At 48.5% G+C, this 19,148-nt stretch overlaps 1 protein-coding gene across 5 annotated transcripts in view; it reads left to right on the forward strand.

Moving 5' to 3' along the window:
- Positions 1 to 19,148, forward strand: part of celsr1a (cadherin EGF LAG seven-pass G-type receptor 1a) — a 432,565-nt gene that overhangs the window by 300,339 nt on the left and 113,078 nt on the right. For all 5 annotated transcript variants that reach the window (XM_072471478.1, XM_072471479.1, XM_072471481.1 and 2 more), the window contains exon 7: positions 16,880 to 17,037. In XM_072471478.1, the coding sequence (XP_072327579.1) occupies positions 16,880 to 17,037 (158 nt within the window). The remainder of the gene's footprint in view (positions 1 to 16,879; positions 17,038 to 19,148) is intronic.

Genomic DNA, 19,148 nt, shown 5'->3' on the forward strand with positions numbered 1-19,148 from the left:
AATATCCTGATTACACATGGTTGCTGTTTGAGGGCCCACAAACTACTCCCACCAGTGATTTCTTGGCTGCACTCACACTGATTCTCCATGCTGATTTTCTGGGTACTATTACCTTTTTCTTATCTTTAATTGTCAGGGCCACTCCACCTCCTTTTTCATTTTGCCGATCTTTCGCAAAAGTCAAGCATCCTGGAATATTTAGTTCCCAACCCTGATCAATAGTTTCATTATTGGCTGCTAAGTCAGGCCCATTGATGTCTGTTTGTCCCATTAATTCATTATCGTGTTACAAATGCTTTGTGCATTCAGACATAGCACCTTTTATTTCAACTTTTACTATTTTCCCCTGATGTGGTCTTCATTGCTAATGCTCTGTTACGGTGGTTAAATTTGCCTCCCCTTCCTGATTCCTCATAATTGACTTGATTTTAAACCAATCTCTACTATACTGTACAGCCTTGACTTTTCTCTTTAGGCGTATAAATTTATCCTAACCTGAACCCTCTTTCTCCCATATTAATTTAAAGTCTTTATCTGCCACCATAATGATTTGATTTGCCGAGACCAGGTTAAGTGGGATAAGTCCCAACAGAACAGCTCCCTCTTTCCCCAGAGCCCTGTGAATTGAAGCCACACCCTCCCACATCAGTCTTTCAGGCACCCATTTAAACCTCTAATCTTTTTGTCCCTTTGCAAATTTGCACATGGTTCTGGTAGTAATCCAGATTTTATTATCGTTTGAGGCAAAGGTACCATTACTTAGATGAACATTATCATTTTCAAATATGGTTCATGGCTTTTGGTGTATTTGTTGTGGAGTTAATGCAGAGGTTCAGCCGTGGTTTTATTGAATGGTGGAACAGGCCCAAGGGACTGAATGGCCTACTCCTGCCCTTCCGTGTAGCCTTTAAATAGCATTATTGGAGACCGAGAAACGGCAGGAATTAAATGTGAAGTGCAGCCTCTGCATCACTCAGCAAAAGAATATATGGAGAGGGCTGCTGCACACCTCACTAAGTGTCCTTGTTATAGCTGAGGTAACAGGTTTGAACTGAGCCAGCACCATATGTCCCAAAGCAAAAGATAATACACTCAGATCAACATTGCAACATTACTACTGTGAGAGAGAATAAATACAGACAAAATGGGCGGGATTCTCTCAGCCGGGGGCCGGGCCGAATTGCACCACGCAGCCCCGATGCCGGCATGCGATTCTCCGCAGAGCGGGCCATTGGCGCCGGCGTGGTTGGCGCGGCGTCTGTCGTGGGCCGCTCTACGCGGCTGGCCCGCCGATTCTCAGCCCGGGATGGGCCGAGCAGCCGCCGTAAGAAAGCCGATATCCTGCCAGCACCGTCCACACCTGCTCTCAGCCAGCGGGAACTCGGCGTGGAAGGGTTGGGGGCGGCTTATGGGGGGAAGGTTCCGACCCGAGGGGGGGCCTCCGTTGTGGTCTGCCCCGCGATCGACGGGCCGGCCTCTCTGGCTGGGGGCCTCCTTTCTTCCACTCCGACCCCTGTAGCCCTGCACCATGTTGCATCGGGGCAGGCGCGTTGAAGGAAGCTACTGCGCATGCGCACGTTGGCGCCGGTGCCACTGCGCATGCGCGGATCCCGCAACGCCCATTTGACGCCGGGAACAGCAGCTGGAGCGGCCGTGTTGATGCCGTTGAGAAACGCGAAAGCGTTTCCAGAAGCGTCAACACTTAGCCTCCGGATCACAGAATCCCGCCTAATATATGATGATTGGTTAGAATGCATGCCTTTGCACCTGACCTGTCATTAAGGTAAACAAAACAATGGGACAGATCTTGCTGGAGTCCAGTTCGTTGGACATTTTACTACACTTTCTGATTCCAAGGTTCTTTTAAGCTGTGAGATCAATTTATCGCCTGGAAAAATAAATAAATAATCTTTTATTGTCACAAGTATGAAGTTACTGTGAAAAGCCCCTCGGCGTTTCCATAGTTTCAATTGTTCAATTTCTGGGACATGTTCTGTGGCACGTTTAAAAGACAATTCATGTGTAAATCCAACAAGTTCTTAAAAAGAACAGGGCAGTTCAGGGCAAGAAACTATTAATGTGATCCCCTGAAGTTGTTGGCTAATTTTAACTTTCGATGCTTCATGAGTGCGGAGCTGGCCAGAGTTGATTGGAGAAGGAGCCTAGCAGGGAAGACAGTAGAACAGCAAATGCAGGTGTTTTTGAGGGTTATTAGGGAGGCACAACAGAAATTCATCCCAAGGAGGAGGAAACACGCGAAGGGGAGGACAAGGCATCCATGGCTGACGAGGGATGTCAAGGACAGCATAAAGGCTAAAGAAAAAGCATACAAAGTGGCGAGAATTAGTGGGAAACCAGAGGATTGGGAAGCCTTTAAAAGCGAGCAGAGCACAACTAAAAAAGCAATAAGGGGGGAGAAGATGAAGTATGAGTGCAAGCTAGCTAGTAATATAAAGGAAGATAGGAAGAGATTTTTTCCAATATATAAAAGGTAAAAGAGAGGCAAAAATAGACATTGAACTCTAGAAAATGTGGCTGGAGAAGTAATAGGAAACAAAGAAATGGCAGACGAACTGAATAGTTACTTGCATCAGTCTTCACGGTGGAAGACACTAGTGGATGCCAGAGCTCCAGGAGAACCAGGGGGCAGAGGTGAGTGCAGTGACCATTACTAAGGAGAAGGTTCTGGGGAAACTAAAAGGTCTGAAGGTGGATAGGTCACCTGGACCGGATGGACCACACTCCAGGGTCCTAAAAGAGATAGCTGAGGAAATTGTGGAGGCATTAGTGATGATCTTTCAGGAATCATTGGAGGCAGGAAGGGTCCCAGAGGACTGGAAGGTGGTGAATGTAACACCACTGTTTAAGAAGGGAGGGAGGCAGAAGACGGGAAATTATAGGCCGGTTAGCCTGACTTCGGTCATTGGTAAGATTTTAGAGTCTGTTGTTAAAGATGAGATCGCGAAACACTTGGAAGTGCATGGTAAAATAGGACTGAGTCAGCACGGCTTTGTCAAAGGGAGGTCGTGTCTGAAAAATCTGTTAGAACTCTTTGAGGAGGTAACAAGCAGGTTAGACAAAGGAGAACCAGGAGATGTGATTTATTTAGATTTCCAGAAGGCCTTTGACAAGATGCCGCATAGGACACTGTTAAATAAGTTAAGAGCTCATGGTGTTCAGGGTAAGATCCTGGCATGGATAGAGGATTGGCTGACTGGCAGAAGGCAAAGAGTGGGGATAAAGGGGTCTTTTTCAGGATGGCAGCCGGTGACTAGTGGTGTGCCTCGGGGGTCTGTGCTGGGACCACAACTTTTTACAATATACATTAATGATCTGGAAAAAGATACTGAAGGCACTGTTGCTAAGTTTGCAGATGATACAAAGATCTGTAGAGGGACAGGTAGTATTGAGGAAGTAAGGGGGCTGCAGAAGAACTTGGACAAGCTAGGAGAGTGGGCAATGAAGTGCCAAATGAAATCCAATGTGGAAAAGTGTGAGGTTATGCACTTTGGAAGGAGGAATCTAGGCATAGACTATTTAATAAATGGGGAAATGCTTCGGAAAGCAGAAGCACAAAGGGACTTGTGAGTCCTTGTTCACGATTCTCTTAAGATTAATGTGCAGGTTCAGTCGGCAATTAAGAAGGCAAATGCAATGTTAGCATTTATGTCTAGAGGGCTAGAATACAAGACCATGGATGTACTTCTGAGGCTGTACAAGGCTCTGATCAGACCCCATTTGGAGTATTGTGAGCAGTTTTGGGCCCCATAATCTAAGGAACGATGTGCTGGCCTTTGAATGGTTCACAAGAATGATCCCTGGAATGAAGAACTTGGCGTATGAGGAACATTTGAGGACTCCGGGTCTGTACTCATTGGAGTTTAGAAGGATGAGAGGGGATCTTATTGAAACGTACAAGGTACTGTGAGGCCTGGATAGAGTGGACGTGGAGAGGATGTTTCCACTTGTAGGAAAAACTAGAACCAGAGGACACAATCTCAGATTAAAGGGACGATCCTTTAAAACAGAGATGAGGAGGAATTTCTTCAGCCACATGGTGGTGAACTGTGGAACTCTTTGCCGCAGAAGGCTGTGGAGGCCGATTCACTGAGTGTCTTTAAGACAGAGATAGATAGGTTCTTGGTTAATAAGGGGATCAGGGGCTATGGGGAGAAGGCAGGAGAATGGGGTTGAGAAAATATCAGCCATGATTTGATGGCGGAGCAGACTTGATGGACCAAGTGGCCTAATTCTGCTCCTATGTCTTATGGTCTTATGTGCACCATTAACACGCAGTTATTTTTTTCCACAAGACCTGACCCATAACCGTAATGATCATTTAACTAACAAAGAGGCTTGACACTAATTACTATACTGTCTTAACTGTTAAACGTCAAGACAAGTTGAGATTTCCAACAGCAGTTTTGCAAACCCAAATCTTGATTTGCTTTGCCTGATCACACCGACATTTCCCTGGCTCCGACTCTGGCCAACTTTACTCGCTGCCCTCTCAGGCAAAACTTAAGATGCTCAGTCTGTGTCCTGTTTGTCCTTCGCAATAGCAACAGCAATGGCTTCTGTTTATATAACGCAAACAACGAAATACCATGTTCCCAAGGTTCTTCATAGGAGCTTATTGAGCATTGTTTTGGGTTTCAGGTTGGAAGAAAGCAAATGTAACTCCTTTACTCAAAAAGGGAGGGAAACCGAAAGCAGGAAACTACAGACCAGTTAGCCTAACATCTATCATAGGGAAAATGTTCAAAGCCATTATTAAAGACATTATAGCAGGGCATTTGGATAAATTCAAGGCTATCAGGCAACATGGTTTTGTGAAAGGGAAATCATGTTTAACCATTTAATTGGAGTTCTTTGAAGAACATAAGAACTAGGAGCAGGAGTAGGCCATCTGGCCCTTCGAGCCTGCTCCGCCAGTCAATAAGATCATGGCTGATCTTATGTGCTGTGGAAAAAGAGACGCTGGTAGATGTACTGTACTTGTATTTCTAGAAGGCATTTGATAAGATACCACATCAAAGATTACTGCAGGAAATAAAAGCTCATGGTGTAGGGGGGTAACATATTGGCATGGATTGAAGATTGGCTGGTTAGCAGGAAACAGTGGGTTGGCATAAATCGGTATTTTTCTGGTGACGAGTGGTGTGCCACAGGCATCAGTGTCTCAACCTTTTATATTTCATATAAATGACTCTGATGAATGGACTGAAGATATGGTTGCTAAATTTGCAAACGACACAAAGATAGGTAGGCAAGAAAATTCTGAAGAGGATTCAAGGAAGCTACAAAGGGACATAGATAGGCTCAGTGAGTAGACAAAACTCTGGCAAATGGAGTATCATGCAGGCTATTGTGAAATAGTCCATTTTGGCAGGAAGAATAAAAAAGAAGCATATTATCTAATTGGTGAGAGATCGCAAAGGTCTGAGGTGCAGAGGGACCTGGGTGTCTGAGTGCATGAATCACAAAAGGCTAATATACAGGTACAGCAAGTAATTGGGAAAACTAATAGAATGGTATCATTTTTTTAACAAACAATTTTATTGAGGTATTTTTTGGCATTGTAAACAGTTACAGATAACAGAAATGTGCAAACATCAATATAAAACCAATACTTCAATCAAACCATACTGCAGAAACCCGCTCCTCTCCCCTAGACACTACCCGCCTATTTATCCCTCCTACTCTACTCTAATCTCCCCAACCCCCCCCACCCCTGCTGACATTCACTCTCCCGCGAAAAAGTTGATGAATGGTTGCCACCTTCGGGCGAACCCCAGTACAGATGCCCTCAAGGCGAACTTAATTTTTTCCATAGCCAGAAAACTTGACATGTCCGAAAGCCATAGTTCGGTCTTCGGGGGTTTTGAGTCCCTCCATGCCAGCAGCATTCGCCGCTGGGCTATTAGGGAAGCAAAGGCCAGAACATCTGCCTCTTTCTCCCCCTGGACTCCTGGGTCTTCCGAAACCCCGAACATTGCCACCCCGGACTCATCACCACCCTTGTTTTCAGCACCCGGGACATGACCCCCGCAAATCCCTCCCAGTACCCCCTAAGTTTAGGACATGCCCAAAACATGTGAACATGGTTTGCTGGTCCTCCCGCGCATCTAGCGCACTTGTCCTCTACCGCAAAGAATTTGCTCATCCGAGCTACTGTCATGTGGGCCCGGTGAATGACCTTAAATTGAATCAGGCCGAGCCTGGCACATGTTGCGGTTGAGTTTACCCTACTCAGAGCTTCCGCCCACAGCCCGTCCTCCATCTCCCCGCCAAACTCCTCCTCCCATTTGAGTTTCAGTTCCTCCGTCTGGGACTCTTCCCCCTTCATGAGCACCTTATAGATATCCGAGACTCTACCCTCTCCTCCTTCTCCTCTAGAGACTATTCAGTCTTGGACCCCTATTGGCGGGAGGCGTGGGAAGGATGGGACCTGTCTGCGTACAAAGTCCCACATCTGTTAAGTACCTAAAGTAATTTCCCCTTACCAGCCCAAATTTCTCCTCCAAGCCCCTCAAACTCGCAAAGCCCCCCCTCCAGGAACATATCGCCCACCCCACCCGCCGCCATGTTCGAAACCCTCCATCCATGTTCCCGGGGGCGAATTGATGGTTATCACATATTGGAGCCCGGACAGACGCCCCCCCCCCCCACACACACACACACACACGCCTCGTCCACTGGCCCCATATCCGCAGGGCCACCCCCACTACTGGGCTGGTGGAGTACCTGGCCGGCGACAGAGGTAGGAGAGCCGTGACCAGGGCTGCCAAACTGGTGTCCCTGCACGAAGCCGTCTCCACTTGCTCCCAGATAGATCCCGTACCCACCATCCACTTCCTTATCATAGCTATGTTAGCCGCCCAATAGTAGTTGATCAGACTCGGCAATGCCCCTCGCTGCGGCTCCTTTCAAGCATCGCCTTCTTCATCCACGGGGATTTTCCCGCCCAGACAAAGCTCATGATGATTTTGCCAGTCCTTTTGAAGAAGGACCGTGGGCTAAAGATCAGGAGGCACTGGAAGATGAACAGAAATCTAGGGAGGATTGTCATCTTTACAGTCTGCACCCTCCCCGCCAGTGACAGCGGGAGTGCATCCCATCTCCGAAACTCCCTCTTCATTTGTTCCACCACCTTAGTCAAATTTAACTTATGCAACCTGCCCCAGGCTCGTGCCACCTGTATCCCCAAGTACCGGAAACTTTCCTCCACCAGCCTAAATGGCAGCTCCTTCAGCCTATTCTCCTGGCCCCTTGCCTGCACCACAAACATCTCACTCTTGGCCATATTTAATTTGTACCCTGAAAACTGGCCGAACTTCCTCAATGTTTCCAGTATATTTTCCATCCTGGCCAGTGGGTCCGACACGTACAGGAGCAGGTCGTCCGCATAGAGAGAGACCCTATGTTCCACCCCCGCCCTAGTCATTCCCTTCCACCACATCGCAGCTCTCAACGCCATCGCCAACCGCTCTATGGCCAGCGCGAACAGCAACAGGGAGAGTGGGCACCCCTGCCTGGTCCCGCGGTGTAGTCTGAAATAATCTGATATCCTGTTCATCCTAACGCTAGCTTTTGGGGCCTGGTACAATAGTCTGACCCAATTAACCAGTCCCTCCCTGAACCCAAATCGTCCAAACACCTCCCACAAATAGCCCCACTCCACCCGGTCAAAGGCCTTCTCAGCATCCATTGCCACCACTACCTCCACCTCCTTGCCCGTCGGGGGCATCATGATCACATTAAGCAATCTTCTCAAGTTAGCTGTCAGCTGCCTGCCTTTCACAAACCCTGTCTTATCGTCCCCAATTACCTCCGGTACGCAGTCCTCAATTCTGATCGCCAGGACCTTGGCCAGGAGCTTGGCATCCACATTGATCAGGGAGATTGGCCTGTATGACCCGCAGGATTCCGGGTCCTTGCCCCGCTTCAGTATCAGCGATATGGTGGCTTGCAACATCATCGGTGGCAGGGTCCCTCTGTCCCTTGCCTCATTAAAAACCCTTGTCAGGACCAGTCCCACTATCTCCGAGAACTTCTTGTAAAACTCTACTGGGTATCCATCTGGTCCCGGGGCTTTCCCAGACTGCAAGGCCTTTAGGGCCCCCAATATCTCCTCTGCTCTAATCGGGGCCCCCAGCCCATCCACTAGTCCCCTGCCTACTTTTGGGAAGGTTAATTCAGGAACCTTTTCGTCTCCTCCGGCTCTTCCGGAGGTTCTGAAATGTAGAGCTTACTATAGAAGTCCCAAAATACCTTATTCAGTCCTGCCGAGTCCTCCACTCTGCTCCTCTCCCCATCAACCACTCTACTTATTTCCCTGGCCGCCTCCCTCTTCCTGAGCTGCTGCGCTAGCAATCTACTGGCCTTCTCCCCATGCTCATACACCACTCCCCTCGCCTTCCTAAGTTGTTCCAAGGCCCTACTCGTGGATAGCACCCCCAGTTCCGCCTGCAATTCTCTCCGAGTAGGTCCTCCGCCGGGGACCCCGCATGCTCCTCGTCTATCCAGTGAATTTCCCTAACCAATTTGTCCATTTCTGCTCTGTCTGCCCTGACACTGTGAGCCCGAATTGAGATCAGCTCCTCCCTCACTATTGCCTTCAGCGCCCCCCACAGGGTCGCTGCTGAAACCTCCCCCGTATCGTTCACCTGCAAGTAATTTTGCATACACTTCCGAAATCTCTCACATATCCCCTCCTCCGACAACAGTCCTACGCCTAACCTCCATTGCGGGCATTGGTAATTCGTCCCCCCGACCTGCAGGTCCACCCAGTGCCGGGCATGGTCCGAGATAGTGATTGCCGAGTATTTCGTCTTCTTTACCTCCCCTACACAGTCCCTGCTCACGATAAAAAAATCAATCCTAGAATATACTTTATGAACATGCAAATAAAACGAGTAGCCCTTCCCGTCGGCTGTCTGGCACTCCATGGGTCCACAGCCCCCATTTGCTCCATGAACCCTTTCAGCTCCCTTGCCATTGCTGGGAGTCTGCCCGTTCTGGGACATGACTGGTCCAGCCCTGGGTCAAGGACCATATTAAAGTCCCGTCCCCCCCCATTATCAACTTGCGTGTGTCTAGGTCCGGGATCTTCCCCAGCACTCTTTTGATAAAGTCAACGTCGTCCCAGTTAGGTGCATATATGTTCACCAGCACCACTCTTCTCCCCTCCAGCTTGTCCCTTACCATCAAGAATCTGCCCCCGCCGTCTGCGACTACGCCCTCCGCCTCAAATTGAACCCGCTTATTGATCATAATTGCTACCCCCCTGGACTTAGAATCCAAGTCCGAGTGGAAAACCTGGCTGATCCAGCCCTTCCTTAGCCTAGTCTGGTCAGACACTTTCAGATGTGTCTCCTGCAACATAATTACGTCCGCCTTTAGAGCCCGCAAATGTGCGAACACCCGTGCCCTTTTAACTGGCCTATTTAGTCCCCTGACATTCCAGGTGATCAGCCTGGTTGGGGGGCACAACACCCCCCACCCCCGCTGGTCAGCCATAACCTTTCTTGGGCCCGCCCCCGGCCCATGCGCCGTGCCATTCCTGGCTCGCCTCCTGGCTGCCTCCACCCCCGACCTCCTTTCCATGACCTACTTCAGATCCCCCCAAGTCAGCAAAATAACTCCCCCCTCCCCCCAGCAACATCCCCCGCTAACCCCACCCCTGCCATTCACTGGCTGTAATCTCCCCCCCCCCACCTGACTCCCTTGACTAGCCAATCTGCTAGCCCGGTGACTCATCGCTCCGGCGCCCCCTTGTCTCACTTCCATTGTTTCCCGACCTCATCTCCCCACTCCCCAGCACACCTTCCCCAACTCCGACCCACTGGAGCAGTCTCACTAAGATGGGAAAGCTCAAACAAGATGTAAACATCAAACAGCGACGCGAGGCTGCTCCAGGTACAATACAGTCCCAGCTGTGTACACAGAAAAGTGTTAACCCACGTCCCTTTCTAATCACAACAAAAAAAAACATATATATACACCGCAATAACCCAGTAGCTGTACATCCCCCATCCGAAACAAACATAAAAACCTTAGACATAAATGAAACAAAAGCCCCCAACCAACATCCTTAATCCCCACTGCTGACCGGCCACCCTTTTGTTACCATACAGGCTCCAGCACACTCAGAGCCCAACAAAAGGTACCCACCACAACAGAAGAAAAAAAAAAGGAGAGAAAACAAAACAACAGAAAAAAGGAAAAAGACCATTCGAGAGGGGGAGGGGGGGAGGTGGTTCTCCCCCCCCCCCCCCCCCCCCCCGACATCCCCCACAGGCAAAAACTGCCCACAGAAAATACACCACAGGGCACCTTTTAAAGCAGTAAACAGTCGACCCGCAGTCCAGGCACAGTAGGCGTCCCTTCAACCAGTAATTCTCGGACCCTAGCTTGCGTCCGTGGGTCCTTTTTTCTAGACCAGCCCCTGATCCCTCACAAAGTCGATCGCTTCTTCGGGCTCAGAGAAGTAGTGGTGTTGGCCCTGATGCGTAACCCAAAGACGGGCCGTGAAGAGCAGACCAAACCTTACATGCTTTTTGAACAACACCTCCTTAACTTGTTTAAAGGCTGCTCGCCGCCTGGCCACCACCTGGCTTAGGTCCTGGTAAATGCGAAGGACACTGTTATTCCTCGTGCTGCTCTTAGCGCTCTTTGCCCACTGCAGCACCCGCTCCTTCTCCACAAACCTGTAGAACCTAATCACCATTGGACGGGCAGACGCACCTGTCTCGCCTGTACTCTGTGTGCCCCCTCCAGCTCCGGCGGTCGCGGACAGGCTTCAGCCCACATCAGCTGCATCAACAGGTCCGCCACGAACGCTGTGGCATCAGCCCCCTCCGGGAGGCCGATGATCCTCAGATTTTGTCTACGGGCTCTATTTTCCAGCTCCTCTACTCTGTCCAGCAGTCTTCTCTGTCTCTCCTTCAACCCGTCGACCTCTAGCGCAGCAATCGCCTGCGCGTCCGCCTGCTCCTCCACCGCCTCACCCAGCTCCTTAATGTTTTCGTCCTGGGCATCCAGTCTGAATGGTATCATTTATTGTGAGGGGAATTGATTACAAAAGTAGTAAGATTTGCTTCAATTGTACAGGGTATTGGTGAGATCACATCTGGAGTGTTGTGTCCAGTATTGGTCTCATTTAAGGAGAGATGTAAATGCATTAGAAGCAGTTCAGAGAATGTTTACTAGACTAATACGTGGAATGGATGGTGTGTCTTATGAGGAAAGGTTGCAGTGGTTAGATTTGTATCCACGAGTTTAGAAGACTAAGAGGCAACTTGATTGAAATGTTTAAGATCCTATTTGGTGTTATGGTGTTATACCTAAATGGGAACATCCCAGAATGGAACCGTGGCCCAGAAGACCGTAACTTTTAATTTGTTTGTGGGGATGAAGTTACAATAAGATCAGCGATGATCTTCTTGATTTGTGGACCAAGTGACCTTCTCCTGCTCCTAATTCATAAAAAGTAACACCGAGCCTTCAGTACCAGGGAAAGTGACCAAAAGTTTGGTCAGAGAAGTAAACTTTAAGGATCGTCTTCAGGAGGAAAGAACAGTTGAGATTTTGTTAATCATCTTCCTGCAGCATGTCTGGCTTGTTGTCATGACTGCATCTTTTGACTTCTGCAACCTGAAAATTTATGCCCCTATACCTTCCCCACTGTCGAGCCTACACAATGTTCTGTGCATCCATCCAATATCACATTTCTTCCCAGCCACAGATCTTCTCTGACTCCTAGATGACTGCTTGTTCCTTGTTGCCTCCATTCCACCATATTGTTGTTGAAATTCTCTGTCCAGTCCCTTTGGCCAACTCTTTCCTACCTGCAGAACAAAGAACAAAGAAATGTACAGCACAGGAACAGGCCCTTCGGCCCTCCAAGCCCGTGCCGACCATGCTGCCCGACTAAACTACAATCTTCTACACTTCCTGGGTCCGTATCCCTCTATTCCCATCCTATTCATGTATTTGTCAAGATGCCCCTTAAATGTCACTATCGTCCCTGCTTCCACCACCACCTCCGGTAGCGGGTTCCAGGCACCCACTACCCTCTGCGTAAAAAACTTGCCTCGTACATCTACTCTAAACCTTGCCCCTCTCACCTTAAACCTATGCCCCCTAGTAATTGACTCCTCTACCCTGGGGAAAAGCCTCTGACTATCCACTCTGTCTATGCCCCTCATAATTTTGTATACCTCTATCAGGTCTCCCCTCAACCTCCTTCGTTCCAGTGAGAACAAACCGAGTTTATACAACCGCTCCTCATAGCTAATGCCCTCCATACCAGGCAACATTCTGGTAAATCTCTTCTGCACCCTCTCTAAAGCCTCCACATCCTTCTGGTAGTGTGGCGACCAGAATTGAACACTATACTCCAAGTGTGGCCTAACTAAGGTTCTATACAGCTGCAACATGACTTGCCAATTCTTATACTCAATGCCCCGGCCAATGAAGGCAAGCATGCCGTATGCCTTCTTGACTACCTTCTCCACCTGTGTTGCCCCTTTCAGTGACCTGTGGACCTGTACTCCTAGATCTCTTTGACTTTCAATACTCTTGAGGGTTCTACCATTCACTGTATATTCCCTACCTGCATTAGACCTTCCAAAATGCATTACCTTAAAAATTCCTTTAAAAAATCTTTCACTTTGACTCAGCCCGTAGACTCCCAGCTTTTACGGCTGCGTTTTTGCCTTTCTCTTTCAGTTGTTCCTTCCTGTGAGCAATGGTGGCGTGCAAACGGCCACTGATATTGCCTCCCCCACTTTTTCTAGTTCACTTTTTACCGTAAAAGAAATTGTTACGTTACTTTACTTTCTGCGGTTGCTGCCGCTCAGAGCTGTAACGTATTAAACATGCATCACAAATAATTGGGATTGGTGGACCATTGACCTGGAAATGGAATTGTTGAAGCTGAAACCTGGTTGTGGCTGTTTATCAAGGCTGGTGTTATGTAACGATTAGTGTAACGCCTCAAAGTTACTGTGTAGACAGCTGCAGGTTTTGGATTTGATTGAGTGTCACAGACTGAATAAACATCACATGGCATTGCCAGGGCCAAGGGGCACATTAAATAAAAGGACCAATTTTGGATAAACCTTTTCTGGTTTAAATGCTATGAGTGTTTTAAGGATCAAAGGAGCTGACTCTGTAGAGCAGGAAAGGCAATCAAATCCAGCCAAAGACTGAATATCTGTGCAAAGTGGCACTGAACTCATGGAAAAATTGAATGTTTGTGATAGTGTCAAAACAATCATCTGGCTGAAGTTTGAAATAGATGGTGCAGACTTTTTTTTCCATTATGCAGTAAGAAAATATTTTTGATATGCAACCTTTAACCCTTTAAATGCTACAGTACAGTTAAAGCACAGCTCCTAATTAATGCACAGTATAACCGCAGAGAACTTTCTAATCTCTCAGGACTGAGTACATTCGTGGTGCTTCTTGGAACAGATAGTGATGGGTTTGGGCCTCAAATTCATTTATTCTTTTACAGGATGTGGGTGTCGCTGGCTAGACCAGCATTTATTGCTCATCCTAACTGCCCTTGCGAAGGTGGTGGTGGGCCGCTCCCTTGAGCCGCTGCAGTCCACGTGATGTAGGTACACCCGCAGTGCTGTTAGGGAGAGAGTTCCAGGATTTTGAATTAGCGACAATGAAGGAATGGCGGTATATTTCCAAGTCAGGAGGGTATGAGACCTTGAGCTGATGTTTAGTTTAACACTGTTGGCCAATTTTTCATGTCTTCTTCATTGAGAAGGTGGACTTTGACTTTCCGCGTAAGTTCACTTTATTGTTGCCTACCGATTGGCAATTGATCAAATTGCCACACCCAATTGGCTGAGTGAGGCAGTGTAGATGCAGTGAACACCTTGATGGAGGTACTAGAGCTCTGCAAAATGAACTCCATTTTCTTGCTCTTCAGATCAGTGCGTGTGCATGCGTGCGTGTCCTGTTCACCCATTATCCCTATGCTCACCGATATATATTGGATCCCATTTGAGCATCACCTCCATTTTAAAATTCTCATCCTTGTGATCCAATCCCTGCATGGTCTCGGGCCTCTTTTTCTCTGTCAACTCTTCCAACACTATAATTCTCTGGGATATTTGTTGAGAATAATCCTGAAACACCCACACTCCAGCGACATAGGTAAGCCTGGGAAAGAGGATCTGCAAAGAGAATTTGAGGAGCTAGACGCTAAATTAGAAAGCAGGACCGCAAAGTTAATCATCTCTAGATTATTACCATTTACTACGTGTAAATGTTTTTTGGTAAACAAGATTAAAGACACGAACATGGGTTTCAGTTCATGGGGCACTGGCACCAGTACCGGGAAAATTGGGAGCTGTACCTTTGGGATGGTCTACACTTAAACTGTTCTGGGGCCAGTGTTTGAGCAAGTATCGGGAAGTAGAGAAAATGTTAAACTAGGTAGAGAAGGGAAGGATCTTGTTAGGGAAGATTGAATAAATGAAAGGGAAATGACAAGGCAATAGATCAAGGTAGCAATAAAGGTCATGATAATCAGCAGCCGGTTTGGCAGGAAGGGACAATGATGTGTCAGCAGATACGGGCAGAATATACAAAAACAATTTTTTAAAAACTGAATTAAGTGTTCAATATCGAAATGCCTGCAGCATTCACAATAAAACTTGCTCCCACCCGCTCTCGCTCACTCACCCCCTCTCTTGCTCACTCAGGCCCTCTCTCGCTCATTCACGCCCTCTCTCGTTCACTCGGACCCTCTCTCGCTTGCTCACGCCCTCTCTCGCTCGCTCACACCCTCTCTTGCCCACTCACACCCTCTTTTGCTCACTCACACCCTCTCTTGCCCACTCACGCCCTCGCTCGTTCACTCAGGCCATCGCTCGTTCATTCACGCCCTCTCTCATTCACTCACACCCTCTCTCGCTCACTCACACCCTCTTGCTCACTCACACCCTCTCTCGCCCACTCACACACTCTTGCTCACTCACACCCTCTCTCGCCCACTCACACACTCTTGCTCACTCGCAGCCTCTCTTGCTCACTCACACCCTCCCTTGCTCACTCACACCCTCTCTTGCTCACTCAGGCCCTCTCTCGCTCATTCACGCCCTCTCTCATTCACTCACACCCTCTCTCGCTCACTCACACCCTCTCTCGCCCACTCACACCCTCTCTAGCCCACTCACACACTCTTGCTCACTCACACCCTCTCTTGCTCACTCACACCCTCTCTTGCTCACTCAGGCCCTCTCTTGCTCATTCACGCCCTCTCTCGCTCACTCACACCCTCTCTTGCTCACTCACACCCTCTCTTGCCCACTCACACCCTCTTTTGCTCATTCACGCCCTCTCTCGTTCTCTCAGGCCCTCTCTCGCTTGCTCACGCCCTCTCTCGCTCGCTCACACCCTCTCTTGCCCACTCACACCCTCTCGCTCACTAATGCCTTCTCTCGCCTGCTCACAACCCCTCCCTTTTCCTGCTCATGATCACCCGGTCACACCCTCCCTCTCGTCCACTCACGCCTTCCCTCTCACCTCACGGTTCTGTCTCTTTCGCCCGCTCACATCCCCTCTCTCATGCCCCCTCTCTCACACACTCACCGCCACTCCTGCACACCCTCTCTCTCTCTCCCATCCCACAATCTCTCTTCTGCCACCTACACATCCTCTCTTTCTCCCCCCACACACTGGCACCCTCTCTCTCCCTCACCTACTCTCCCCCTCTCTCTCTCTCTCTCTCTCCACTCCTGGCGTCCCGCTCCTGGGAATCCCCTGCTAGTGAAAATAAAAACTGAAGTCACTCGAGGCCCAGGGTTGTCAAGGAGCCCCATGCAACCCGCCAACCCCGAGCAGCCCACCTTCCATCCAATCCCCTCCTCCGTACTCTGACCAGCCACCAGAACCAACCACCCCTCCTCCAGCTCCAAGCACTCAGTCTAAATTGAAATATTTTCCATGCGACATTTAAACTCACCTGCTTTATGGCAACCGGTGTTGTAAAAAAGAGGGTATGACCTCCTTTGCTCCGCTCCATTTACACTTCGGCACTGGAGTCGGGGACGCCCTAGGCTGCCATCTCACCCAACCTGAGTCAGGGAGGTCGTGTAAGACAGGCGCTTAAGAATTTTAGCACCAGCAAGTCGGTACAGAATGGCAATCCATCACTAATTGCCACTCCAAGGAAGTTATGGCCCGTTTGCCTTTTAAGAAGCACCTCTAATTTTGAAAAGTAGTTCTTGATTCAGTCATCGCCTGTTAATGTAATTCTGCATTTCCCAGTGAGCACACTCTGCTAGATCCAGATATTTTTTAATTGGCTTCGTGCGTAAATGCCGATGTGTAAAATCATGTATTTGTTTTTTTTTTCTGTTGGTTCGTTCTGCTTGGCTTCAGTAAATCCTGTTCTTTATTTAAAAATCTGTGGCAACTTTTTGTTGGTTTTTTAATTTGAAGTTGAGAAAACGTGGGTTTTGTAGTTTATGATGCTGCTGCTGTTTGGTCACCATGCATGTGTCTGTTTCTTAGTTGGAGAAAGCATTTTGGGCCCAGGTCTTCTGTTAATGTCTTTCTTGAGCTGATTAAGAGCAAACTGGAGTACAGTGTCAGTGGATTTTGCTCCATGTGTCCTTGGGGAAAACACTTTGCAGCGGCTTGCACCTTCCTTGATGGCAAACCCAGATTTGTGTGGAGAAATGCAGGCCCAAACACACATTGTGATATTTAAATAAAATGATTCTCATGTTCACAGGATCCATATTGTTCTGTTTCATATCTCAATGTGTCAGGAGTAATTTTAAAAAGTATTAAATGACTCCACGTGCTTCACTGCAAAAATTAACTGGTCTGTTGTTTTGTTTAGCCAAATATTGGCAGATCAGGTATTCCTCATGGACCATCAGGCGAAAAGATTGCAGTAGTTACTGTTGATGATTGCGATACAACAGTATCTGTGCGATTTGGAAGACGTATTGGAAACTATTCATGTGCTGCCCAGGGAACACAGACTGGATCAAAGAAGTAAGATCAAATAATTAACATAAATATTTCATCATTTTGGTTCAATAGAAATTCTCCAGATTAATTGAAAGGAAAATAACACCGTTTTATTAATATTACAACAAAGAACAAAGAAATGTACAGCACAGGAACAGGCCCTTCGGCCCTCCAAGCCTGTGCCGACCATGCTGCCCGACTAAACTACAATCTTCTACACTTCCTGGGTCCGTATCCCTCTACTCCCATCCTATTCATGTATTTGTCGAGATGCCCCTTAAATGTCACTATAGTCCCTGCTTCCACCACCTCCTCCGGTAGCGAGTTCCAGGCACCCACTACCCTCTGTGTAAAAAAAAATTAACTTGCCTCGTACATCTACTCTAAACCTTGCCCCTCTCACCTTAAACCTATGCCCCCGAGTAATTGACTCCTCTACCCTGGGGAAAAGCCTCTGACTATCCACTCTGTCTATGCCCCTCATAATTTTGTAGACCTCTATCAGGTCGCCCCTCAACCTCCGTCGTTCCAGTGAGAACAAACCGAGTTTATACAACCGCTCCTCATGGCTAATGCCCTCCATACCAGGCAACATTCTGGTAAATCTCTTCTGCACCCTCTCTAAAGCCTCCACATCCTTCTGGTAGTGTGGCGACCAGAATTGAACACTATACACTATACTCCAAGTGTGGCCTAACTAATGTTTTATACAGCTGCAACATGACTTGCCAATTCTTATACTCAATGCCCCGGCCAATGAAGGCAAGCATGCCGTATTACTTCTTGACTACCTTCTCCACCTGTGTTGCCCCTTTCAGTGACCTGTGGACCTGTATTCCTAGATCTCTCTGACTTTCAATACTCTTTTTATTTTAAATATATTTTATTGAAAATTTTTTCCAAACAACAATTTTTTCCCTCTTACAAAGCAAACGTAACAGTAAAGACATTTTTAACAATACACAAATAACTAAAACCCCATAATCTTTTGACATAAACTAAACTGAACCCCCCCTCCCCCCTCCCCCCTGGGTTGCTGCTGCTGGTCATCTGTCTTCCCTCTAACGTTCCCCTAGGTAGTCGAGAAATGGCTGCCACCGCCTGGTGAACCCTTGAGCCGATCCTCTCAGGGCAAACTTTATCTGCTCCAGTTTAATGAACCCCGCCATGTTGTTTACCCAGGCCTCCAGTCCGGGGGGTTTCGCCTCCTTCCACATGAGTAGGATCCTACGCCGGGCTACTAGGGACGCAAAGGCCACAACATCGGCCTCTTTCGCCTCCTGTACTCCCGGCTCATCCGCAACTCCAAATAGAGCTAGCCCCCAGCCTGGTTTGACCCGGGCCTTCACCACCTTCGAAATCACTCCCGTCACTCCCTTCCAATACTCCTCCAGTGCCGGGCACGCCCAAAACATATGTGCGTAGTTTGCCGGGCTCCCGCCGCACCTCCCACATTTGTCCTCCACTCCAAAGAACCTGCTCAATCTTGCTCCCGTTATGTGTGCTCTATGTAGCACCTTAAATTGAATCAGGCTAAGCCTGGCGCATGAGGAAGAGGAATTTACCCTGCTTAGGGCATCAGCCCACATACCCTCCTCTATCTCCTCCCCTAGTTCTTCTTCCCACTTTCCTTTTAGTTCGCCCACCAACTCCTCCCCCTCTTCCCTCATCTCTCGGTATATCTCTGACACCTTGCCCCCTCCGACCCACACCCCTGAAAGCACTCTGTCCTGAGTCCCCTGTGTCGGGAGCAGCGAAAATTCCCTCACCTGTTGTCTAGTAAACGCCCTCACCTGCATATATCTCAGGAAGTTTCCCCGGGGCAACTTATACTTTTCCTCCAATGCTCCCAAGCTCGCAAAAGTCCCATCTATAAATAAATCTCCCACCCTCCTAATTCCCAACTGGTGCCAGCTCTGATATCCTCCATCCATTCTTCCTGGGGCGAACCTATGGTTGTTCCTAATTGGGGACCCCACCAGGGCACCCCGCACCCCTCTGTGTCGCCTCCACTGTCCCCAGATATTCAATGTTGCCGCCACCACCGGGTTCGTGCTAAACTTTTTTGGCGAGAACGGTAGCGGCGCCGTCACCAGCGCCTCTAAACTCGTCCCTTTACAGGACTTTCTCTCCAG

The sequence above is a fragment of the Scyliorhinus torazame genome, chromosome 13 (assembly GCF_047496885.1).
Source record: "Scyliorhinus torazame isolate Kashiwa2021f chromosome 13, sScyTor2.1, whole genome shotgun sequence".
In the NCBI taxonomy this organism is placed as follows: domain Eukaryota; kingdom Metazoa; phylum Chordata; class Chondrichthyes; order Carcharhiniformes; family Scyliorhinidae; genus Scyliorhinus; species Scyliorhinus torazame.